The sequence below is a fragment of the Salmo trutta genome, unplaced genomic scaffold, assembly GCF_901001165.1.
Source record: "Salmo trutta unplaced genomic scaffold, fSalTru1.1, whole genome shotgun sequence".
Taxonomy (NCBI): domain Eukaryota; kingdom Metazoa; phylum Chordata; class Actinopteri; order Salmoniformes; family Salmonidae; genus Salmo; species Salmo trutta.
The window spans coordinates 47,744-73,471 of NW_021822808.1; the positions used below are offsets into that span (position 1 = coordinate 47,744).

At 46.5% G+C, this 25,728-nt stretch overlaps 1 protein-coding gene across 2 annotated transcripts; it reads left to right on the forward strand.

The window, feature by feature from the left end:
- Positions 1-578: 578 nt before the first annotated feature.
- LOC115184967 (putative pre-mRNA-splicing factor ATP-dependent RNA helicase DHX32) lies at positions 579-25,727 on the forward strand. Of its 2 annotated transcripts, none has more exons than XM_029745547.1 (13): positions 579-1,222; positions 6,703-6,896; positions 9,439-9,568; positions 9,992-10,073; positions 10,391-10,554; positions 11,530-11,784; positions 11,959-12,052; positions 13,312-13,461; positions 15,929-16,120; positions 17,400-17,540; positions 21,220-21,410; positions 22,249-22,439; positions 24,983-25,727. In XM_029745547.1, exons 1-13 carry the CDS (start codon positions 935-937, stop codon positions 25,173-25,175), a joined length of 2,265 nt encoding a protein of 754 aa, XP_029601407.1. In that variant the 5' UTR covers positions 579-934; the 3' UTR covers positions 25,176-25,727. The 2 variants fall into 2 exon arrangements, with proteins under 2 accessions (XP_029601407.1, XP_029601408.1); XM_029745548.1 differs by lacking the exon at positions 24,983-25,727 and adding an exon at positions 23,474-24,239.
- Position 25,728: the final 1 nt, after the last annotated feature.

The following is a 25,728-nucleotide window of genomic DNA, read 5'->3' on the forward strand; positions in this document are numbered from 1 at the left end:
ACAAAAAGTGGCTCTTTGGTATCACATGCATTAACATCCATCGCTTCAGACTGCAGAACCAGCTGTGAAATATTTAACAGTGTAACATAACTAATGAAGTGACATGTCGCTTTATGCCATGGGTGGACAAACAGAGATAACATAAGGCCCCGCCTCCAACAACGGGTTTGTCAAAACAAGCATTGTGATTGGTTGAGACGCGTTGTAAATTCATATTTAAACAAATGTTTATCAGGGGTAAACCAATGTAGGTTCTCCATCAGAGAATTCCCTGCAGCCACTGTCTCATCAGCCCAACCAGCCAATTCATTAACATGATGTCCACTATAAAAACAAAAACATCTGGACTTTATTTCCTCTTGTTTCTATGGCTGGAATGGAACGGTATCAAATATATGGAGACAACATTTGACTCTGTTCCAATAATTCCATTCCAGCCATTACAATGAGCCCGTCCTCCTTTAGCTCGTTCCACCAGCCTCCACTGGTGCACACCCCCCCCCCCCCTTTCCCTGTCAATATTATTCGATTATTATAAGAGGGTTATTAGCCTACAGAAGGGCTAGTGGTCACCTGATCATATTTAGACGCACATTAATTCCTGTTCATGCGACTCGTGTCGCCTATGCAAATCAACCCACGTGTTTTGACCAATAGCGCAACAGTGCGCTGCGGATTGACAGACACGAAACGGTAATAAGAGTTTTAATCCGAAATCATATCATGTTGTTTGTCCTGAAATATCTTCACATTTGTCAACAAAACATGAACGGAAATCTTGTTTGGATCAGACGTTAAACTCCAAGTCAACGTTGGGGATTGTTACATGGATGAGTTCGGGTTTTTTGTTGTTGGGATAAACGGTTCTCTGTGCCTTTGATTATATCTGTTGCCAACAGTTGTTGCGCTCTCGACGGGATCCTCTATCATTGCCATGGCGGACAGATCAACCATGTCCGAGCAGGACAATCATTTGACGGAGAAAGAGATTTGTTCCGATTCGGAAACTGCTGACTGTCTGGAAGAAGTAGCTTTTGTCTTCGGAGAGGATCTGGAACTGAACCGATTTGATGGATTGCCCTTCTCCTCTCGCTATTATAAACTACTGCAAGAGAGAAAGTCTCTACCTGTTTGGAAAGCTAGAGAGGAATTCTTGGATATCCTGGTGAACAATCGACTTGTTATAGTATCTGGTACAACTAAAACTGGAAAAAACACACAGGTGAGTTTGGAATTAATACGAGAATGTTCAAGATCTAAAATGGGATTTTCAACGAATTTCAATAATAATAAAGAATAACAATATTTCCCCTTTGATTCCCTATACAGTATCTAGTATTTATATAATTATGTATTTTTTTTGTTGCAAATGTGTTAATTGGTATAGTAGCATACAGTCCATAGATGACACGTGGAAGATATCTAATTGGGCAACAACGAGGCCATACATTAAACATTACATTAAACATTACATTAAACATTACATTAAACATTAGTTCCATACAAAACCATGTCAGCTGCTTCATAGTCTGCTGCCTATAAACCTTTTTAATGTCCTGCTATGAACCGTTTCCTCCAGATCTCATCCACATCATAACTCCTTACACTGGAGTTTTTCCATATAAGGGTAGTATATAGAGTTGTTATTGAATCAAAATGTGACAGTATTCAAGTAATAAACTTCTGCCAGGATCTTGTTGTAAAGTGTTAAATGCCAGCCGGCTGCATTGGGAAGGTCAGTCTCTACTGGGACCCTTATAAATATAGCTCCAGCCTGCAGGGAACCTGATATTAATACCATTAGATGTGTTTTTGTCCCAAATGGCACCCTATTGCCCTACGTAGTGCACTACTTTTGTCCAGGACCCTGTAGGATTTGGTCAAAAGTAGTGCACTACACAGGGAACATCATGCTATTTGGGACAGAGACTGCTATGTCTTAGACCCTGAAGCTGCACATATGACTTTAGATATGACTCTGTTTACTTACAGTAGAATCCACTAGCCTGGTCCCAGATCTGATCTCACTAGCCTGGTCCCAGATCTCACTAGCCTGGTCCCAGATCTGATCTCACCTAGCCTGGTCCCAGATTTGATCTCACCTAGCCTGGTCCCTGATCTGATCTCACTAGCCTGGTCCCAGATTTGATCTCACCTAGCCTGGTCCCAGATCTGATCTCACCTAGCCTGGTCCCAGATCTGATCTCACCTAGCCTGGTCCCAGATCTGATCTCACTAGCCTGGTCCCAGATCTGATCTCACCTAGCCTGGTCCCAGATCTGATCTCACCTAGCCTGGTCCCAGATCTGATCTCACCTAGCCTGGTCCCTGATCTGATCTCACTAGCCTGGTCCCAGATTTGATCTCACCTAGCCTGGTCCCAGATCTGATCTCACCTAGCCTGGTCCCAGATCTGATCTCACCTAGCCTGGTCCCAGATCTGATCTCACTAGCCTGGTCCCAGATCTGATCTCACCTAGCCTGGTCCCAGATCTGATCTCACCTAGCCTGGTCCCAGATCTGATCTCACCTAGTCTGGTCCCAGATCTGATCTCACCTAGCCTGGTCCCAGATCTGATCTCACCTAGCCTGGTCTCAGATCTGATCTCACCTAGCCCTGGTCCCAGATCTGATCTCACTAGCCTGGTCCCAGATCTGATCTCACCTAGCCTGGTCCCAGATCTGATCTCACCTAGCCTGCTCCCAGATCTGATCTCACCTAGCCTGGTCCCAGATCTGATCTCACTAGCCTGGTCCCAGATCTGATCTCACCTAGCCTGGTCCCAGATCTGATCTCACCTAGCCTGGTCCCAGATCTGATCTCACCTAGCCTGGTCCCAAATCTGATCTCACCTAGCCTGGTCCCAGATCTGATCTCACCTAGCCTGGTCCCAGATGTGATCTCACCTAGCCTGGTCCCAGATCTGATCTCACCTAGCCTGGTACCAGATCTGATCTCACCTGGTCCCAGATCTGATCTCACTAGCCTGGTCCCAGATCTGATCTCACCTAGCCTGGTCCCAGATCTGATCTCACTAGCCTGGTCCCAGATCTGATCTCACCTAGCCTGGTCCCAGATCTGATCTCACCTAGCCTGGTCCCAGATCTGATCTCACCTAGTCTGGTCCCAGATCTGATCTCACCTAGCCTGGTCCCAGATCTGATCTCACCTAGTCTGGTCCCAGATCTGATCTCACCTAGCCTGGTCCCAGATCTGTTCTCACCTAGCCCTGGTCCCAGATCTGTTCTCACCTAGCCTGGTCCCAGATCTGATCTCACCTAGCCTGGTCCCAGATCTGATCTCACCTAGCCTGGTCCCAAATCTGATCTCACCTAGCCTGGTCCCAGATCTGATCTCACTAGCCTGGTCCCAGATCTGATCTCACCTAGCCTGGTCCCAGATCTGATCTCACCTAGCCCTGGTCCCAGATCTGATCTCACCTAGCCTGGTCCCAGATCTGATCTCACCTAGCCTGGTCCCAGATCTGATCTCACCTAGTCTGGTCCCAGATCTGATCTCACTAGCCTGGTCCCAGATCTGATCTCACCTAGCCTGGTCCCAGATCTGTTGGTGCTTCTGCCTGCTCTATTGTGAAACCGTGGCCAGAGAGCAGAAGCAGACAGGCATCCAGGTTAATAATCCACTCCTTTCGTATGATGACTGAGATCATGGGTTTAATATGACCAAATACCTGTAAATACCCCAATTCCCATTAGTCACGTATGCATCAATTTAGTAGTTCACATCCCCCAACCTAACCCAGTTGTCCATTGAGTCTAGGAACAGATGGGAGTATTGAATGGCCTCTCCCTCTCACTGTAATCTGATTTAGATGTTTCCCAAAGCAGAAATAGGAGCACATGGTTTATGAGAATATGGCTCTTCATTCCAGGGGTTGTGCACTGTGCTGTGTCTCTGTTTGGGCCAGAAATGTTTTAAACAAAAACCCATTTGATCTGGGAAGAATCTTTTTTTTAACTAGGCAAGTCAGTTTAAGAACAAATTCTTATTTACAATGACGGGCCTACACCGGCCAAACCCAGACGACGCTGGGCTAATTGTGCACCGCCCTATGTGACTCCCAATCACAGCCGGTTGCGATACAGCCTGGAATCGAACCAGGGTGTCTGTAGTGACGCCTCCAGCACTGAGATGCAGTGCCTTAGACCGCTGTGATACAGCCTGGAATGGAACCAGGGTCTGTAGTGATGCCTCTAGCACTGAGATGCAGTGCCTTAGACCGCTGTGCCACTCGGGAAGTTGATGCAAGGTCCATGGGATCTCTTTCCTGCAGTGCTACCAAAAACATAGTTCAATTAGATTCTAGAACTACAAGTATAAACTTCAGAAAGGATTGTTGGTATTTTTTGCCTGTGTGCTACACAGGGAATATCCCTAGGTGCAGAATGACACTGATTGTGGCTAAATTGATTATATGGCTATAAATGTCCCCTACCCACAGTCACATTCACGGCTCTGGCTCTGTGAACGCCCTTCTCCAAGGCAAGAAGGGCATTTTATGCCATCAAAAGGAACGTAAAATTCGACATACCAATTAGGATCTGGATAAAAAATAGTTGAATCAGTTATAGAACCCATTGCCCTTTATGGTTGTGAGGTCTGGGGTCCTGCTCACCAACCAAGAATTCACAAAATGGGACAAACACCAAATTGAGACTCTGCATGCAGAATTCTGCAAAAATATCCTCTGTGTACAACGTAAAACACCAAATAATGCATGCAGAGCAGAATTAGGCTGATACCAGCTAATTATCAAAATCCAGAAAAGAGCCGTTAAATTCTACAACCACCTAAAAGGAAGCGATTCCCAAACCTTCCATAACAAAGCCATCACCTACAGAGAGATGAACCTGGAGAAGAGTCCCCTAAGCAAGCTGGTCCTGGGGCTCTGTTCACAAACACAAACACACCCCACAGAGCCATCACCTACAGAGAGATGAACCTGGAGAAGAGTCCCCTAAGCAAGCTGGTCCTGGGGCTCTGTTCACAAACACAAATAGACCCCACAGAGCCATCACCTACAGAGAGATGAACCTGGAGAAGAGTCCCCTAAGCAAGCTGGTCCTGGGGCTCTGTTCACAAACACAAACAGACCCCACAGAGCCATCACCTACAGAGAGATGAACCTGGAGAAGAGTTCCCTCAGCAAGCTGGTCCTGGGGCTCTGTTCACAAACACAAACAGACCCCACAGAGCCCCAGGACAGCAACACAATTAGACCCAACCAAATCATGAGAAAACAAAAAGATAATTGACCCATTGGAAAGAATTAACAAAAAAACAGGGCAAACTAGAATGCTATTTGGCCCTAAACAGAGAGTACACGGTGGCAGAATACCTGACCACTGTGACTGACCCAAACTTAAGGAAAGCTTTGACTATGTACAGACTCAGTGAGCATAGCCTTGCTATTGAGAAAGGTCACCGTAGGCAGACCTGGCTGACCTCTCCTCAAAATGAGGTGGAAACTGAGCTGCACTTCCTAACTTCCTGCCCAATGTATGACCATATTAGAGACACATATTTCCCTCAGATCACACAGATCCACAAAGAATTCGAAAACAAACCCAATTTTGATAAACTCCCATATCTACTGGGTGAAATACCACAGTGACCAATCACAGTAGCAAGATGTGTGACCTGTTGCCACAAGAAAAGGTCAACCAGTGAAGAACAAACACCATTGTAAATACAACCCATATTTATGTTTATTTATTTTCCCTTTTTTACTTTAACTATTTGCACATCGTTACAACACTGTATATAGACATAATATGACATTTGAAATGTCTTTATTCTTTTGGAACTTCTGTGAGTGTAATGTTTACTGTTCATTTTTATTGTTTATTTCACTTTTGTTTATTATTTACTTAACTTGCTTTGGCAACGTAAACATATGTTTCCCATGCCAATAAATCCCCTTGTATTGAATTTAATTGAATTGAGTGACAGTATGAAGCTAACTGTGAATTTCCCCTGAATAACATGGGTCTTAAGGCTCTCCCTCCCTCCCCCCTCCCCCCCTCTCCCCATCCCTCCCTCCCTCCCTCCCCTCCCTCCCTCCCCTCTCCCTGCCCTCCCTCCCTCCCCTCTCCCTCCCCTCTCCCCATCCCGCCCTCCCCTCTCCCCATCCCTCCCTCCCCTCTCCCTCCCCTCTCCCCATCCCTCCCTCTCCCTCCCTCCCCTCTCCCTCCCCTCTCCCTCCCCTCTCCCCATCCCTCCCTCCCTCCCTCCCTCCCTTTCCCCATCCCTCCCTCCCTCCCCTCTCCCTCCCTCCCCTCTCCCTCCCTCTGGCCTCCAGCTGTTAGGCACTAATCCTCTAGAGCTGTCACTTGCTGCCACAGCAGTTTAGCACAACACAATTAGTAGAAGCTGGTCCTTGTCACTAGTGTGTCACCGGCTCCGCGTTGAGGTCGACGCCGGCTCCGCGTCGAGGTCGACGCCGGCTCCGCGTCGAGCTCGACGCCGGCTCCGCGTCGCGGTCGACGCCGGCTCCGCGTCGAGGTCGACGCCGGCTCCGCGTCGAGGTCGACGCCGGCTCCGTGTTTGAGTCAGGTCACTCTGGTGGATTCACTAGAATGCATAATGATTGGATGGATGAATACCCTTCGATAATGTGGGGCTGAAATTGTTTGAAATTTAATGTCTATATGATCAACTAAAATGTCTCCATCTGTCAGATCCCCCAGTGGTGTGCAGAGTTCTGCCTGTCGGCCCAGTACCAGCACGGCATGGCAGTGTCTACCCAGATCCACCCACAGCAGGCGGTAGACCTGGCCCTCAGGGTGGCTGATGAGATGGACGTCAACATTGGACATGAAGTGGGTTACACCATCCCTCTGGAGACATGCTGTTCTACTGACACTGTTCTCAGGTCTGGATCTAACACACACACACACACACACACACACACACACACACACACACACACACACACACACACTGTTCTCAGGTCTGGATCTAACACACACACACACACACACACACACACACACACACACACACACACACACACACACACACACACACACACACACACACACACACACACACACACTGTTCTCAGGTCTGGATCTAACACACACACACACATACACACACACACACACACACACGCATACACACATACATACATACATACATACATACATACATACATACATACATACATACATACATACATACATACATACATACATACATACAGATCTAACACACACACACACACACACATATACACACACATACATATACATACAGATACACACACACACCTCCTGAGTGTCGCAGTGGTCTAAGGCACTGCATCGTGGTGCTAGATGTGCCACTAGAGATTCTGGGTTAGAGTCCAGGCTCTGTCGCAGCCAGCTGTGACCGGGAGACCCATGGGGCGACTCACAATTGGCCCAGCGTCGTCCGGGTTAGGGGAGGGTTTGGCCGGCAGTGATGTCCATGTCCCATCACGCACTAGTGACTCCTGTGGCGGGCCGGGCGCAATGCACGCTGACACAGTCGCCAGGTGTACGGTGTTTCTTCCGACACATTGGTGCGGCTGGCTTCCAGGTTAATCTTGCATTGTGTCAAGAAGCAGTGCAGCTTGGTTGGGTTGTGTTTCTGAGGACGCTTGGCTCTCGACCTTCACCTCCGTACGGGAGTTTCAACGATGAGGTTAGACTGTAATTAGATAATTAGACAATTAGATACCACGAAATTGGGGAGAAAAAGGGGTACATTTTTATTAAATAAAACCCTGACATTAGTTAACTCAGATTTTGTATTTACCTTTATTTTACTAGGCAAGCCAGTTAAGAACAAATTCTTATTTACAATGATGACCTACCGGGGAACAGTGGGTTAACTGTCTTGTTCAGGGGCAGAAGGACAGATTTTTACCTTGTCAGCTCAGGGATTCAAACTTGCAACCTTTCGGTTACTAGTCCAACGCTCTAACCACTAGGCCAAGCTGCCGCCCCAATGAGCTCCAGGTACAGATGCTGCTGAAGGAGATGTCTCAATAACCACACAGCATACTACTACCACTAGCATCCATAGACAATACATCTCTACATACTAAGTAGCATGCAAGTATGTACACTACATGACCAAAAGAATGTGGACACCTACTCGTCCAACATCTCATTCCAAAATCCTGGGCATTAATATGGAGTTGGTTCCCTCTTTGCTGCTATAACAGCCTCCACTCTTCTGGGAAGGTTTTCCACTAGATGTTGGAACATTGCTGAGAGGACTTGCTTCCATTCAACCACAAGAGTATTAGTGAGGTCGGGCACTGATGTTAGGCGATTAGGCCTGGCTCTCAGTCTGCGTTCCAATTCATCCAAAGGTGTTCGATGGGGTTGAGGTCTGGGCTCTGTGCAGGCCAGTCAAGTTCTTCCACACCAATCTTGACAAACCTTTTCTCTATGGACCTCGCTTTGTGCACGGGGGAATTGCCATTCTGAAACAGGAAAGGACCTTCCCCAAACTGTTGCTACAAAGTTGGAAGCACATAATTGTCTAGAATGTCATTGTATGTTGTAGTGTTAAGATTTCCCTTCACTGGAACTAAGGGGCCCGAACCATGAAAAACAGCCCCAGACCATTATTCCTCCTCCACCAAACTGTTGTCACTATGCATTCAGGCAGGTAGCGTTCTCCTGGCATCCGCCAAACCCAGATTAGTCCGTCGGACTGTGAAGCGTGATTCATCACTCCAGAGAACGTGTTTCCACTGCTCCAGATTCCAATGGCAGTGAGCTTTACACCACTCCAGCCGACGCTTGACATTGCGCATGGTGATCTTAGCCTTGTGTGCGGCCGCTCGGCCATGGAAACCCATTTCATGAATCCCCAGACGAACAGTTGTTGTGCTGACGTTGCTTATAGAGGCAGTTTGGAACTCGGTAGTGAGTGTTGGAACCGAGGCCAGACGATTTTTAAGCGCTTCAGCACTCGGGGGTCCCGTTCTGTGAGCTTGTGTGGCCTACCACTTCACGGCTGAGCTGTTGTAGCTCCTACATGTTTCCACTTCACAATAACAGCACTTACAGTTGACCGGGGCAGCTATAGCAGGGCAGAAATTTTACGAATTGACTTGTTGGAAAGGTGGCATCCTATGACGGTGCCACGTTGAAAGTCACTGAGCTCTTCAGTAAGGCCATTCTACTGACAATGTTTGTCTATGGAGATTGCATGGCTGTGTACTCGATTTTATACACCTGTCAGCAACGGGTGTGGCTGAAATAGCCGAATCCACTAATTTGAAGGGGTGTCCACATACTTTTGTATATATGGTGTATATCGGCACTCACTTCTGGTCTCCACGCTCCGTACTGGCATTGAGTGCATAGTATTGATCGACATTGAAAGATGTTACCATCTGCATCATTAGTTAACTCAGTTCTGGTCCATTCCAGGTTCTGTACAGATGCCCTGTTACTGAGGGAGATGATGTCTGACCCCATGTTGGAGCACTACGGGGCCATCGTCATCGACCAGGCTCATGAGAGAACCGTCAGCACAGACATACTGCTGGGGCTGCTCCAGGTAGGGTGGGAATGACCTTTTGTGACCTTTGTTTAGAAGTGGCACTCAGCATAATATGATCTGTTGGATTATATAGATTTCTATTCTAGGGGTATTATTCCAGGAAGCAGGATTAAGGAGTGAGCAAGATGTTAAGTCAGATCTCAAGGAAGGAAGGAAGGAAGGAAGGAAGGAAGGAAGGAAGGAAGGAAGGAACGAACGAACGAAGAGAGAGAGAGGGAGAGAGAGGGAGAGAGAGAGAGAGAGAGAGAGAGAGAGAGAGAGAGAAATTCTCTCTGGAATACCAGCTGATTTGATGTTAATCTACACTGATTTGATGGGTTTTTAAAAAAAATTTAAAAAAATCTGTGTACACAAGTTAAATTCCTAGTAACAGCAGTTTGTTGCATGTCAATAAAGTTTGTTGTTGTTGTGATTGTGCAGGACATCCTGGTCCACAGACCAGACCTGAGGGTGGTGATTCTGACTGTGTCCTCCATGACAGACAGGCTCCTGGTCCACTACGGTAGTGGAACTACCCTCCTACATGTTTCATTCATTTTTTTTTTAATGGGGAAAAGATGCACTTTGTAACAACCCCAGTGGGAATAACACATGATCCCCGTTGTTGTGTTATCAGATGATTAGAACAATGGAAGTTGTGGCGTCTGATATATTATTTATTGATCTTTACTCAAAGCATTGTGGGGATTCTTTATTGATCACTACCTCTGTAACTCCGTTAGAACATGAGTAAAACATGGAACGGAATTCTGACTGTTTCAGTTATCAATATAATGATAACACGGACTGGACTGACAGTAATGTTCACTGTCGTTTCAGGTAGTAACGTCCCTGTGGTCAGTCTGGAAGCCCTCTGTCCAGCTGAGGTGGTCTACAGTAACTGTAGTAGTAAAGACTACTTCTACTCTGCTCTAAGATTGGTACTGGAGATTCACCGCACCAAGGAGGAGGGAGATGTGGTGCTGTTCTTGGCCTCAGCTCAGGTGAGACAATTTACACAGTTCAACAGCGAAGATGGTGCGGTATTTGTCCGTAACTCGATTACTTGCTTGTTTTTGGTGGTGCTATGTACTGAATGATGGCATGCCATAGCTCTCTGTCCTTAAGTAGGATCTCTGTCCTTAAGTAGAATCTCTGTCCTTAAGTAGGAGATATGTCCTTAAGTAGAATCTCTGTCCTTAAGTAGGATCTCTGTCCTTAAGTAGGAGGTATGTCCTTAAGTAGGAGATATGTCCTTAACTATGAGCTCTGTCCTTAAGTAGGAGCTCTGTCCTTAAGTAGGATCTCTGTCCTCAAGTAGGAGCTCTGTCCTTAAGTAGGATGTCTGTCCTTAAGCAGAAGCTCTGTCCTTAAGCAGAAGCTCTGTCCTTAAGCAGGAGCTCTGTCCTTAAGTAGGATCTCTGTCACAATGTTATCTTTTTTTAATCATGTGTGGTGTGTACTTGCATTAATTGATTTTAGATGGCAAAACAACATTCCAGATCATTTCCCCCCGTCTCGTCTGCCACTGTCTGCCTTTGTTTTTTATGTGCTTTAGTGTGTTTGACTGTGATGGCTAGTGGTCTGTTGGAATGACAAAGCGTTTTTGAAAGGCCTTTGTTGTCCTTGACCATATATGTATGACAATGAGTTTAAAGCCTCTCAATAGGGATGTCAACTCAGCCTTTTTCTATTGATGGGTCTGAGAGCAAAATGTGTTAACTATTTACGACATGATAAAAGCCCCTCTCTTCTCCTCACGTTGAACCATCCAGCCTGGGGTGTAATGGTCAAGTAGCAGACACTATTATCCTAAGAGACTCGCGGTACAGTGAGTGCATCCATTTTTTTTTTTTTAGACATGTGATCCCTGCGAGGAATTGAACCCATGACCTTGGGGCCATGCTAACCAGTAGCCACACGGGACTAGTCGTTATGATGCTGTTAACACTTCTCACACTGTGTTGCCCCTCCCACAGGAGGTTGTCTGTGCCCGTGCTATCCTCCAGAGAGAGGGTACCAGACTGGGAGCAGGCCTGGGGGAGCTGGTGCCTGTGGTCTGGTGCCCTGGGCAGGGTCGGGCACCCTCTCTCCTGGGGGAGGGGATGGGGAGTAGGGGAACGGTTACGACCAGGGGACGGAGGGTTTTCCTCTCCACAAGCCAGGGAGAGGACATGTTCTGGGCTGTGGACTCTGTTAACTTTGTCATCGACGCAGGAGTGGAGAAAAGATATGTGAGTTTAATCCCCATAAAACAAGCATTGCATGTTAGTTTATAAATGTATGCCAAGGCTATGACCATAGATATCCTATTAAATGAGTTAATTAATGACATTATTAAATAGTTATAATATGTATTTCTATGGCTGTGGCTAACCTGTCCTTTTAAATATATATATTTCAACCAGGTGTATAATCCCAGGATAAGGGCCAACTCTGAAGAACTACGATCCATCAGCAGATGCCAGGCAGACATCAGGAAGCAGCTGACTGGACCCACAGGTACTGACATCAGGAAGCAGCTGACTGGACCGACGGGTACTGACCTCAGGAAGCAGCTGACTGGACCAACAGGTACTGACATCAGGAAGCAGCTGACTGGACCGACAGGTACTGACATCAGGAAGCATCTGACTGGACCGACGGGTACTGACATCAGGAAGCAGCTGACTGGACCGACAGGTACTGACATCAGGAAGCAGCTGACTGGACCCACGGGTACTGACATCAGGAAGCAGCTGACTGGACCGACGGGTACTGACATCAGGAAGCAGCTGACTGGACCGACGGGTACTGACATCAGGAAGCATCTGACTGGACCGACGGGTACTGACATCAGGAAGCAGCTGACTGGACCGACAGGTACTGACATCAGGAAGCAGCTGACTGGACCGACAGGTACTGACATCAGGAAGCAGCTGACTGGACCCACAGGTACTGACATCAGGAAGCAGCTGACTGGACCGACAGGTACTGACATCAGGAAGCAGCTGACTGGACCCACAGGTACTGACATCAGGAAGCAGCTGACTGGACCCGACGGGTACTGACGTCAGGAAGCAGCTGACTGGACCGACGGGTACTGACGTCAGGAAGCAGGTGACTGGACCGACAGTTACTGACATCAGGAAGCAGCTGACTGGACCGACAGGTACTAACTACCTGTCATCTCTCCTTGATGTGATTCAGTTGACTTGCATCGGTTGTTGGTTAGATCCAAGTCTTTTTCACTCGGGGCCCCCCTTCCAGCATTGGGGCACACAACCCCCCCCACCCCCCCCACGCGCATTAAGAAGGAAAGAAATTCCACAAATGAACTTTTATCAAGACACACCTGTTAATTGAAATGCATTCCAGGTGACTACCTCATGAAGCTGGTTGAGAGAATGCCAAGAGTGTGCAAAGCTGTCATCAAGGCAAAGGGTGGCTACTTTGAAGAATCTCAAATAAATATAAAATATATTTGTATTTGTTTAACACTTTTTTTGGTTACTACGTGATTCCATATGTGTTATTTCATAGTTTTGATGTCTTCACTATTATTGTACAATGTAGAAAATAGTCAAAATAAAGAAAAACCCTGGAATGAGTAGGTGTCCAAACTTTTGACTGGTTGTGTGTGTGTGTGTGTGTGTGTGTGTGTGTGTGTGTGTGTGTGTGTGTGTGTGTGTGTGTGTGTGTGTGTGTGTGTGTGTGTTTTGATTGATTGATTGATTGATTGATTTCGGAGGTAATAACGTCGTCTGTCTGTGTTTGTCCAGGGAAGTGTTTCTGCCTGTACCCTGAGGAGAGAGTACTCCCCATAGAGACATCCCCTCAGATCCTGGAGACCAACCTCACCTCTACCATCCTCTTCCTCAAGAGGATGAAGATTGCAGGGCTGGGACACTGTGACTTCATCACCAGACCAGGTCAGCCTACCAGACAGACATTCTACATGGTACTATAGTAGGACAGTGGTTCTCATCCTGGGGTGCTAGGACCCCTAGGGCTACTTGGCCTGTCCACCAGGGGCTACTTGGCCTGTCCACCGGGGGCTACTTGGCCTGTCCACCGGGGGCTACTTGGCCTGTCCACCGGGGGCTACTTGGCCTGTCCACAGGGGGCTACTTGGCCTGTCCACCGGGGCCTACTTGGCCTGTCCACCGGGGGCTACTTGGCCTGTCCACCGGGGGGTACTTGGCCTGTCCACCAGGGGGCTACTTGGCCTGTCCACCGGGGGCTACTTGGCCTGTCCACCGGGGGGTACTTGGCCTGTCCACCAGGGGGCTACTTGGCCTGTCCACCGGGGGGCTACATGGCCTGTCCACCGGGGGCTACTTGGCCAAACTATCGGGGGGCTACTTGGCCTGTCCACCGGGGGGATACTTGGCCTGTCCACCGGGGGGATACTTGGCCTGTCCACCGGGGGGGTACTTGGCCTGTCCACCAGGGGGTACTTGGCCTGTCCACCGGGGGGATACTTGGCCTGTCCACCGGGGGGATACTTGGCCTGTCCACCAGGGGGGCTACTTGGCCTGTCCACCGGAGGGTACTTGGCCTGTCCACCGGGGGGCTACTTGGCCTGTCCACCGGAGGGTACTTGGCTTGTCCACCAGGGGGTACTTGGCCTGTCCACCGGGGGGTACTTGGCCTGTCCACCAGGGGGCTACTTGGCCTGTCCACCAGGGGGCTACTTGGCCTGTCCACCAGGGGGGTACTTGGGAAGACTCATGAGACCATAGGCTTACAGGAGAGGGTACTTCAGGGCTACTCCGGGCAGAGCAAAATGTACTTGGTGGTACAAGTAACCAAAAAAAGGAATTGAACCAAACTACCAATCAATCAAATGTATCTATAAAGCCCTTTTTACATGAGCAGATGTCACCAACTGCTTATACAGAAACCCGGCCTAAAATCCCAAACAGAAAGCAATGCAGATGCATGACTGGAAACCCTGGTTGTATCTGGGTCCAGGTTATTAGACTCTGGACGGGAGGTGACCACAGAGACCCTAATTAAATGTGTTATAATATGTCATTCTAATGGATTTGACCCTGTGTAATCTGTGCTGTAACTAGGGTTGCAAAATTCCAGCAACTTTCCCTCAAATTCCCAGGTTTTCCAGAAAATCAGGAGGGAATAAGCAGGATATCTGTAATCCTCCGAACCAGGAATTCTGGGAAACCTGGGCATTTTGGGAAAGTTAGCAGAATTTTGCAACCATAGCTGAAACTGTAGAGTGGTACAGTGTACAGGAAGGGTTTTGTCCTGGGTAGTGGTCTGATAGAGGGCTATGTGCCGTGCTCTGTCCTGTTTAGAGGCAGTCAGTCGTGCTTTAGTAGAGCTGACAGTGGCCTGCCAGGGACCATTGTCTGAGAGCCTCGACCCACCCGGCTGTCCCTGCATGAGGAGAGCTGAGGACAGTGACAATCTGCATCCCAAATGGCTCCCTATTCGCTATATAGCGCCCTACTCTGGTCAAAAGGTAGTGCCCTACTCTGGTCAAAAGGTAGTGCCCTACTCTGGTCAAAAGGTAGTGCCCTACTCTGGTCAAAAGGTAGCGCCCTACTCTGGTCAAAAGGTAGCGCCCTACTCTGGTCAAAAGGTAGCGCCCTACTCCGGTCAAAAGGTAGTGCCCTACTCTGGTCAAAAGGTAGTGCCCTACTCTGGTCAAAAGGTAACGCCCTACTCCGGTCAAAAGGTAGCGCCCTACTCTGGTCAAAAGGTAGCGCCCTACTCTGGTCAAAAGGTAGCGCCCTACTCTGGTCAAAAGGTAACGCCCTACTCTGGTCAAAAGGTAGGGCCCTACTCTGGTCAAAAGGTAGTGCCCTACTCTGGTCAAAAGTTAGCGCCCTACTCTGGTCAAAAGGTAGCGCCCTACTCCGGTCAAAAGTTAGTGCCCTACTCTGGTCAAAAGGTAGTGCCCTACTCTGGTCAAAAGTTAGCGCCCTACTCTGGTCAAAAGGTAGTGCCCTACTCTGGTCAAAAGGTAGCGCCCTATAAAGGGAATAGTGTACCAATTGGGACACATCCCACGGTGTAAAGAGGCTCGCCAGGTTATATTCCTGGATCAACCTTTTTGGAGCTCAGGTTTTTTTCAGGAATATAGTTTCATTCTGATTCTGTATTCTTATGTCTTTTGACGTGTGTCGTTTTTATTTTGTAGCTACATGGAGTGACCAGTTAAAGTAAAGCCCTCGATCTCTTGAGGAGCTGAACAGATACTATATGATCATAATCCAAAGCATCAACTGACAAGTCAGTTTGGTAAACAGGTGTTTTGCTCAGTCTTTTCTCTGTCTAATATCTATTTTTATTATCTATGATGTAAAGGATTATCTACTTCCCATCTAGATCTTCTCTTTTATTATCTATTATGTAAATTGTCCAACCCAGATCCAGAGGGTCTGATGCAGTCGCTAGAGGAGCTGGATTACCTCGCGGCATTGGACGACGATGGGAACCTATCAGAGATCGGGATCATAATCTCTGAGTTGCCATTGGACGCTCAGATGGCCAAGGCTCTGCTGGCGTCCTGTGAGTTTGATTGTGTGAACGAGGTGGTGACCATCGCAGCTTTGCTATCAGGTATGTAGTTTACACTCTTACAACCTTTGGCCCATTTTTAGTTTGATTCTATTTGATTCACTCAGGGTGGATTGGAACCAACATGAATTAACTCTTAAACTGGGTTTAATCAAGGTTTATCTAGTAATGTTGTTGCACTGAACTTTAAACCTCGTTTTCAATAATCATAGTTCAATCTAATACTTCTTCTACACTGAATTTAATTTAGAAATCAAACCAAGATCAAATTTAATCTTGTTGCTCCATTGTTTTAAAAAACGAATTTAAATTCAGTTTTGGGATTAAATCTAAACTGCCACTGTTTAAAAGTCATTTGTATGTCCTTTATTTTCTTTGTGATTAACAATTTTATCTCCTGTGGTTTATCATGTTCATTCAAGTCATTTGACAGAAAAGTGTAATTAATTTAATCCTAAACCTGAAGTGAAAAGTCACTTTGCTGGCTATCTAGCAATGACCAGTTCTGGTTTGTTCCCATAGAATTACAACATATTGCTATGGTGAATCCATTAGGACACGTATCACTGATCATAGTTTAGTGATTTAACCTTTAGATTAACTAATCCAGTCTTAACATTAAGTGGTGCAACACATATTTGATGAACTATGAACGTAGATTTACTAAATCTAGATTAGGTCTAATCTAAAATGGATTTAAACCATGTTGGTGCAGAACACCCTCCATGTCTTGTAATGGGAGTTAAACTCTCACACTTATGTTAACATCCATAAAGCCTTTATAACCGCTACTGAAGATATTAGAATATCCATCATAAGCAGTCTTAACCATTATGGACAACAACATCAGCATCTCTGACCTTGTGAATGTATAATCTCTCAGACTGTTTGATCTGCCATATGGACATATTCTAGTCTCTGACCTTTGGATATATAATCTCCCAGACTGTTTGATCTGCCATATGGACATAGTCTAGTCTCTGAGCATTTGCAGTTGAAGCCTAGACGGCTGCTATTTCTCCCACTCAGACAATGAGCCACAAGGTACCTATACGGGGAGAGTAGCTTGGTCAAACAATGCTAACCCTGTTGATATGTCTGTTTTAGCACCAATGCTAACCTCCCTATTGATTCTCTCTCTGTCTACGTTAGCGTCAATGCTAACCTCTATTGATTCTCTGTCTGCATTAGCACCAATGCTATACTCCCTATTGATTCTGTCTGTCTGCGTTAGCACCAATGCTAACCACCCTATTGATTCTGTCTGTCTGCGTTAGCACCAATGCTAACCACCCTATTGATTCTGTCTGTTTTGCGTTAGCTCCAAGCTGCTTCCTGGAGCCACCTGTTGGCAGGGCTCAAGAGGTACAACAGTGTCACAGAAAGTTCCGGCACCCTGATGGAGACCACTTCACCCTCATCAACATCTACAACGCCTTCAAATACAGCCAGAGAGAGACATGTATGTTAGTTACTTCAAATACAGCCAGAGAAGGTCCCGTGTGGCTCAGTTGGTAGAGCATGGTGTTTGCAATGCAGGGGTTGTGGGTTCGATTCCCACGGGGGACCAGTACGGAGAATTTTTTTTAATGAAATGTATGCATTCACTACTGTTAGTCGCTCTGGATAAGAGCGTCTGCTAAATGACTAAATGTAAAATGTAAATGGAGAAAGACAGTCAGTCACATCCATTGAGCTCAAAAAAGCATCACATTGTGAAATACTTCACTATACAGAGCCTTCGGTAAGTATTCAGACCCCTTGACTTTTTACACGTTTTGTTAGGTTACAACCTTACTCTAAAATGTATTTGTTTTTTTCCCCCTCGTCAATCTACACACAACACCCCACAATGACAAATTGAAAACAGGTCTTTAGAGATTTTTGCAAATGTATTAAAAATAAAAACAGAAATACCTTATTTCTGTAAGTATTTAGATCCTTTGCTATGAGACTCGAAATTGAGCTCAGGTGCATCCTGTTTCCATTGATCATCCTTAAGATGTTTCTACAACTTGATTGGAGTCCACCTGTGGTAAATTCAATTGATTGGACATGATTTGGAAAGGCACACACCTGTCTATATAAGGTCCCACAGTTGACAGTACATGTCACAGCAAAAAACAATCCATGAGTTCGAAGGAATTGTCCGTAGAGCTTCGAGACATGATTGTGTCGAGGTACAGATCTGGGGAAGGGTACCAAAAAATGTCTGCAGCATTGAAAGTCCCCAAAACATAGTGGCCTCCATCATTCTTAAATGGAAGAAGTTTGGAACCACCAAGACTCTTCCTAGAGCTGGCCACCTGGCCAAACTGAGCAATCGAGGGAGAAGGGCATTGGTCACTAAGAGAGCTCCAGAGTTCCTCTGTGGAGATGGGAGAACCTTCCAGAAGGACAACCATCTCTGCAGCACTCCACCAATCAGGTCTTTATGGTAGAGTGGCCAGACGGAAGCCACTCCTCAGTAAAAGGCACATGACAGCCTGCTTGGAGTTTGCCAAAAGGCACCTAAAGACTCTCAGACCATGAGAAACAAGATTATCTGGTCTGATGAAACCAAGATTGAACTCTTTGCCCTGAATGCCAAGCGTCACGTCTGGAGGAAACCTGGCACCATCCCTACGGTGAAGCATGGTGGTGGCAGCATCCTGTTGTGGGAATGTTTTTCAACGGCAGGGACTGGGACTGTAGATAGGATCGAGGGAAAGATGAACGGAGCAAAGTACAGAGATCCTTGATAAAAACCTACTCCAGAGCACTCAGGACCTCAGACTGGGGTGAAGGTTCAAATTCCAACAGGACAACGACCTTAAGCACACAGCCAAGACAATGCAGGAGTGGCTTCGGGACAAGTCTCTGAATGTCCTTGAGTGGCCCAGCCAGAGCCCAGACTTGAACCTGATTAAACATCTCTGGAGAGACCTGAAAATAGCTGTGCAGCAACACTCCCCATCCAACCTGACAGAGCTTGAGAGGATCTGCAGAGAAGAATGGGAGAAACTCCCTAAATACAGGTGTCCCAAGCTTGTAGCGTCATACCCAAGAAGACTCGAGGCTGTAATCCCTGCCAAAGGTGCTTCAACAAAGTACTGAGTAAAGGGTCTGAATACTTGTGTAAATGTTATATTTCAGTTTTTTTCTAAAAACCTGTTCTTGCTTTTTCCTTATGGGGTATTGTGATGTCATCCTGGGGTATTGTGATGTCATCCTGGGGTATTGTGATGTCATCCTGGGGTATTGTGATGTCATTATGGGGTATTGTGATGTCATTATGGGGTATTGTGATGTCATCCTGGGGTATTGTGTGTAGATTGATGAGGTAAAAAAAATAGAATAAGGCTCTAAAGTAACAAAATGTGGGAAAAGTCAAGGGGTCTGAATACTTTCCGAATGCGCTGTATGCATCTACAGTTGAAGTCGGAAGTTTACATGCACTTAGGTTGGAGTCATTAAAACTCGTTTTTCAACCACTCCACAAATTTCTTGTTAACAAACTATAGTTTTGGCAAGTCAGTTAGGACATCTACTTTGTGCATGACACAAGTCATTTTTCCAACAATTGTTTACAGACAGATAATTTCACTTATAATTCACTGTATCATAATTCCAGTGGGTCAGAAGTTTACATACACTAAGTTGACTGTGTCTTTAAACAGCTTGGAAAATTCCAGAAAATTAAGTCATGGCTTTAGAAGCTTCTGATGGGCTAATTGACATCATTTGAGTCAATTGGAGGTGTACCTGTGGATGTATTTCAAGGCCTATCTTCAAACTCAGTGCTTATTTGCTTGACATCATGGGAAAATCAAAAGAAATCAGCCAAGAACTCAGATTTTTTTTGTAGACCTCCACAAGTCTGTTTCATCCTTGGGAGCAATTTCCAAAAGCCTGAAGGTACCACGTTCATCTGTACAAACAATAGTTCGCAAGTATAAATACCATGGAACCACGCAGCCATCATACCGCTCAGGAAGGAGACACGTTCTGTCTCCTAGAGATGAACGTACTTCGGTGCGAAAAGTGCAAATCAATCCCAGAACAACAGCAAAGGACCTTGTGAAGATGCTGGAGGAAACAGGTACAAAGTATCTATATCCACAGTAAAACGAGTCCTATATTGACATAATCTGAAAGGCCGCTCAGCAAGGAAGAAGCCACTGCTCCAAAACCGCCATAAAAAAGCCAGGCTACGGTTTGCAACTGCATATGGGGACAAAGATCGTACTTTTTGGGGAAATGTCCTCTGGTCTGATGAAACAAAAATAGAACTGTTTGGACATAATGACCATCGTTATGTTTGTAAGAAAAAGGGGGAGGCTTGCAAGCCGAAGAACACCATTCCAACCGTGAAGCACAGGGGTGGCAGCATCATGTTGTGGGGGTGCTTTGCTGCAAGAGGGACTGGTGCACTTCACAAAATAGATGCCATCATGAGGAAGCAAAATGATGTGGATATATTGAAGCAACATCTCAAGACATCAGTCAGGAAGTTAAAGCTTGGTCGCAAATGGGTCTTTCTAATGGACAATGACCCCAAGCATACTTCCAAAGTTGTGGCAAAATGGATTAAGGACAACACTGTCAAGGTATTGGAGTGGCCATCACAAAGCCCTGACCTTCAATCCTATAGAAAATGTGTGGGCAGAACTGAAAAAGCGTGTGTGAGCCAGGAGGCCTACAAACCTGACTCAGTTACACCAGCTCTGTCAGGAGGAATGGGACAAAATTAACCCAACTTATTGTGGGAAGCTTGTGGAAGGCTACCTGAAACGTTTGACCCAAGTTAAACAATTTAAAGGCAATGCTACCAAATACTAATTGAGTGTATGTAAACTTCTGACCCACTGGGAATGTGATAAAATAAAAGCTGAAATAAATAATTCTCTCTACTATTATTCTGACATTTCACGTTCTTAAAATAAAGTGGTGATCCTAACTGACCTAAGACAGGGAATCTTTACTAGGATTAAATGTCAGGAATTGTGGGAAAAACTGAGTTTAAATGTATTTGGCTAAGGTGTATGTAAACTTCAGACTTTAACTGTATATGTATGTATACATTTAATTCTGTTCTACTTGATTCTATTCTCCTCACTTCTAGCTGAATGTTTCATCCTGTCATTGTAATATTCCCTCAGACTTCAGCGTAGAGAAGTGGTGTCAGGACTACCATCTAAACCACCGTGCCCTTCAGACAGCAGACGCCATCAGGTCAGAGTTGACTGACATCCTGAAGAGAATAGAGCTGCCCATCTCAGAGACGTCCTTCGGAACCAAGACCAACACGCTCAACATCAAGAGAGCTCTGCTGGCAGGGTTCTTTATGCAGGTCGGTGGACAATGGAGACCGTCGTGCTAGTGTAGAGGACGTCCCCACACTGCTCGCTTAAGAGTGTTCCGTTTCCTCCCGGTTCCACTCCCAAACCCGAGGTTCCAATCCGAGGTTAGCAATACCGAGGTTCAATTCCCGAAGGGATCGCATATACGTGACCGCCCTCCTGAAGCGGGTCACGCCATTGAAAGCTAGCTTTTTCGGCCGCGCAAGTGGCAGATCCTAATCTGCTACGTTAGCAACACCAAGGTTCAATTCCCGAACGGATCACATACACATTAAACATCTGAATGAACTCACCGTCCTGTAACTCACCGTCTTGTATGGAAGTCAGTGTCCTGTATGGAAGTCAGTGTCCTGTATGGAAGTCAGTGTCCTGTATGGAAATCAGTGTCCTGTATGGAAGTCAGTGTCCTGTATGGAAGTCAGTGTCCTGTATGGAAGTCAGTGTCCTGTATAGAAGTCAGTGTCCTGTATGGAAGTCAGTGTCCTGTATGAAAGTCAGTGTCCTGTATGGAAGTCAGTGTCTTGTATGGAAGTCAGTGTCCTGTATGGAAGTCAGTGTCCTGTATAGAAGTCAGTGTCCTGTATGGAAGTCAGTGTCCTGTATAGAAGTCAGTGTCCTGTATGGAAGTCAGTGTTCTGTCACTTTCCTGTATGGAAGTCAGTGTCCTGTATATGGAAGTCAGTGTCCTGTATATGGAAGTCAGTGTCCTGTATGGAAGTCAGTGTCCTGTATGGAAGTCAGTGTCCTGTATGGAAGTCAGTGTCCTGTCACTTTCCATTAAGTAATTTGCTTAATGGCAAATATGAACTTCCTTTATCCCTGTTTTAGATTGCCCGTGACGTGGATGGTTCAGGAAACTACTTCATGTTGACCAACAGGCACATGGCTCAGGTCCACCCTGCCTCCAGCTATGGGGCCAAGGCACATCAATTGGGTTTGCCAGAGTGGGTGCTGTTCCATGAGTATTCTCTCTCGGAGAACAACTGTATCCGGATAGTCTCTGAAATCTCCCCTGCAGTGTAAGTCAATGGGCCAAACCAAGGCTCTTTCTCAATGCATTTTCCCTTGACTCCTCATGTCCGTTCTTATGTCCTCTTTTTCAAAATGCATTGGATGAGGTCAGAGGCCCCTCCCCTCTAACCTTCTCACCCAATGACCCCCGAGGCCCCTCCCCTCTAAACTTCTCATCCAATGACCCCCCGAGGCCCCTCCCCTCTAACCTTCTCATCCAATGACCCCCGAGGCCCCTCCCCTCTAACTTTCTCACCCAATGACCCCCAAGGCCCCTCCCCTCTAACCTTCTCACCCAATGACCCCCGAGGCCCCCCCCCTCTAACCTTCTCACCCAATGACCCCCGAGGCCCCTCCCCTCTAACCTTCTCACCCAATGACCCCCGAGGCCCCTCCCCTCTAACCTTCTCACCCAATGACCCCCGAGGCCCCTCCCCTCTAAACTTCTCATCCAATGACCCCCCGAGGCCCCTCCCCTCTAACCTTCTCACCCAATGACCCCCGAGGCCCCTCCCCTCTAACCTTCTCACCCAATGACCCCCGAGGCCCCTCCCCTCTAACCTTCTCACCCAATGACCCCCGAGGCCCCTCCCCTCTAACATTCTCACCCAATGACCCCCGAGGCCCCTCCCCTCTAACCTTCTCACCCAATGACCCCCGAGGCCCCTCCCCTCTAACATTCTCACCCAATGACCCCCGAGGCCCCTCCCCTCTAACCTTCTCATCCAATGACCCCCAAGGCCCCTCCCCTCTAACCTTCTCACCCAATGACCCCCGAGGCCCCTCCCCTCTAACCTTCTCACCCAATGACCCCCGAGGCCCCTCCCCTCTAAACTTCTCACCCAATGACCCCCGAGGCCCCTCCCCTCTAATCTTCTCACCCAATGACCCCCGAGGCCCCTCCCATCTAACCTTCTCATCCAATGGTTCAGTCAGACGGCCCCACAGTATCTCTATAATATTAGTGTTGTATTCTCTCTGTAGGTTCATCCAGACGGCCCCACAGTATCTCTATAATATTAGTGTTGTATTCTCTCTGTAGGTTCATCCAGACGGCCCCGCAGTATCTCTATAATATTAGTGTTGTATTCTCTCTGTAGGTTCATCCAGACGGCCCCGCAGTATCTCTATAATATTAGTGTTGTATTCTCTCTGTAGGTTCATCCAGACGGCCCCGCAGTATCTCTATAATATTAGTGTTGTATTCTCTCTGTAGGTTCATCCAGACGGCCCCGCAGTATCTCTATAATATTAGTGTTGTATTCTCTCTGTAGGTTCATCCAGACGGCCCCGCAGTATCTCTATAATATTAGTGTTGTATTCTCTCTGTAGGTTCATCCAGACGGCCCCGCAGTATCTCTATAATATTAGTGTTGTATTCTCTCTGTAGGTTCATCCAGACGGCCCCGCAGTATCTCTATAATATTAGTGTTGTATTCTCTCTGTAGGTTCATCCAGACGGCCCCGCAGTATCTCTATAATATTAGTGTTGTATTCTCTCTGTAGGTTCATCCAGACGGCCCCGCAGTATCTCTATAATATTAGTGTTGTATTCTCTCTGTAGGTTCATCCAGACGGCCCCGCAGTATCTCTATAATATTAGTGTTGTATTCTCTCTGTAGGTTCATCCAGACGGCCCCGCAGTATCTCTATAATATTAGTGTTGTATTCTCTCTGTAGGTTCATCCAGACGGCCCCGCAGTATCTCTATAATATTAGTGTTGTATTCTCTCTGTAGGTTCATCCAGACGGCCCCGCAGTATCTCTATAATATTAGTGTTGTATTCTCTCTGTAGGTTCATCCAGACGGCCCCCGCAGTATCTCTATAATATTAGTGTTGTATTCTCTCTGTAGGTTCATCCAGACGGCCCCACAGTATCTCTATAATATTAGTGTTGTATTCTCTCTGTAGGTTCATCCAGACGGCCCCACAGTATCTCTATAATATTAGTGTTGTATTCTCTCTGTAGGTTCATCCAGACGGCCCCACAGTATCTCTATAATATTAGTGTTGTATTCTCTCTGTAGGTTCATCCAGACGGCCCCACAGTATCTCTATAATATTAGTGTTGTATTCTCTCTGTAGGTTCATCCAGACGGCCCCACAGTATCTCTATAATATTAGTGTTGTATTCTCTCTGTAGGTTCATCCAGACGGCCCCACAGTATCTCTATAATATTAGTGTTGTATTCTCTCTGTAGGTTCATCCAGACGGCCCCACAGTATCTCTATAATATTAGTGTTGTATTCTCTCTGTAGGTTCATCCAGACGGCCCCACAGTATCTCTATAATATTAGTGTTGTATTCTCTCTGTAGGTTCATCCAGACGGCCCCACAGTATCTCTATAATATTAGGGTTGTATTCTCTCTGTAGGTTCATCCAGACCGCCCCGCAGTATTTCTATAATATTAGTGTTGTATTCTCTCTGTAGGTTCATCCAGACGGCCCCGCAGTATTTCTATAATATTAGTGTTGTATTCTCTCTGTAGGTTCATCCAGACGGCCCCACAGTATTTCTATAATATTAGTGTTGTATTCTCTCTGTAGGTTCATCCAGACGGCCCCACAGTATTTCTATTACAACCTGCCTCCTAGTGAAAGTAAAGACCTGCTACAGCACATCCTGGACCGGGACGGATCTGGCCGTAAAGACAAGAAACAGACCCTGACAATCAACAGTAAAGCGGATAAAGACTGCAGTACAGTGGCTCAGTCTTATGACAGATGTGTGCTACAGTGACCCCCGGTGGAGAGTTTTAGCGCTGCGCTGACCTTCACAGCTAATTAGAACAGTGGTTTTCAAACCGCTTCTCAGGGGGGGGGGGGGGGACCCCCAGACTTTTCACAATGTTGTTGTAGCTCTGAACTATGTCACCTGATTGACTCAGCGATTGGACGAATCAGGTGTGTGAGCTGTGGAATAGTTCTAATATATGGATCGGCTGGAGGGAGGGGGTCGGCTGGGGGTCACCGAGGAGAGGTGTGATAAAACCCCTGGGTTAGATCAACTGCCAAATGACTGACTTGCTGTACAGTATTCTTCATTTCTTTAATTCAGTCAGGTGGTAACTGCCTTGGTAATTTGATATTACAGTACATAATTAGCCTATATTCTAATAGAATATACCCCAATAAATGAATCCAGAGAGTCAAATCAGTTTTAACTCAAAACATCTGATATTCCTTCACAGAAAAATGCACAACTTCATTTTGGAAGAAATTGTTTGTACTGAAAATGTTAAAACATCACTATGTTTACATGAATCTGTAAATACAGTGCTTTGAACTATGAC

What these genes read in the sequence shown, in the direction of transcription:
- LOC115184967 (XM_029745547.1), top strand. Translation starts at nt 935, where the DNA reads ATGGCGGACAGATCAACCATGTCCGAGCAGGACAATCATTTGACGGAG. An exon ending in AAACTGGAAAAAACACACAG is followed by an intron (nt 1,223 to 6,702) that starts GTGAGTTTGGAA and finishes TCCATCTGTCAG; the next exon opens with ATCCCCCAGTGGTGTGCAGA. An exon ending in TCTACTGACACTGTTCTCAG is followed by an intron (nt 6,897 to 9,438) that starts GTCTGGATCTAA and finishes GGTCCATTCCAG; the next exon opens with GTTCTGTACAGATGCCCTGT.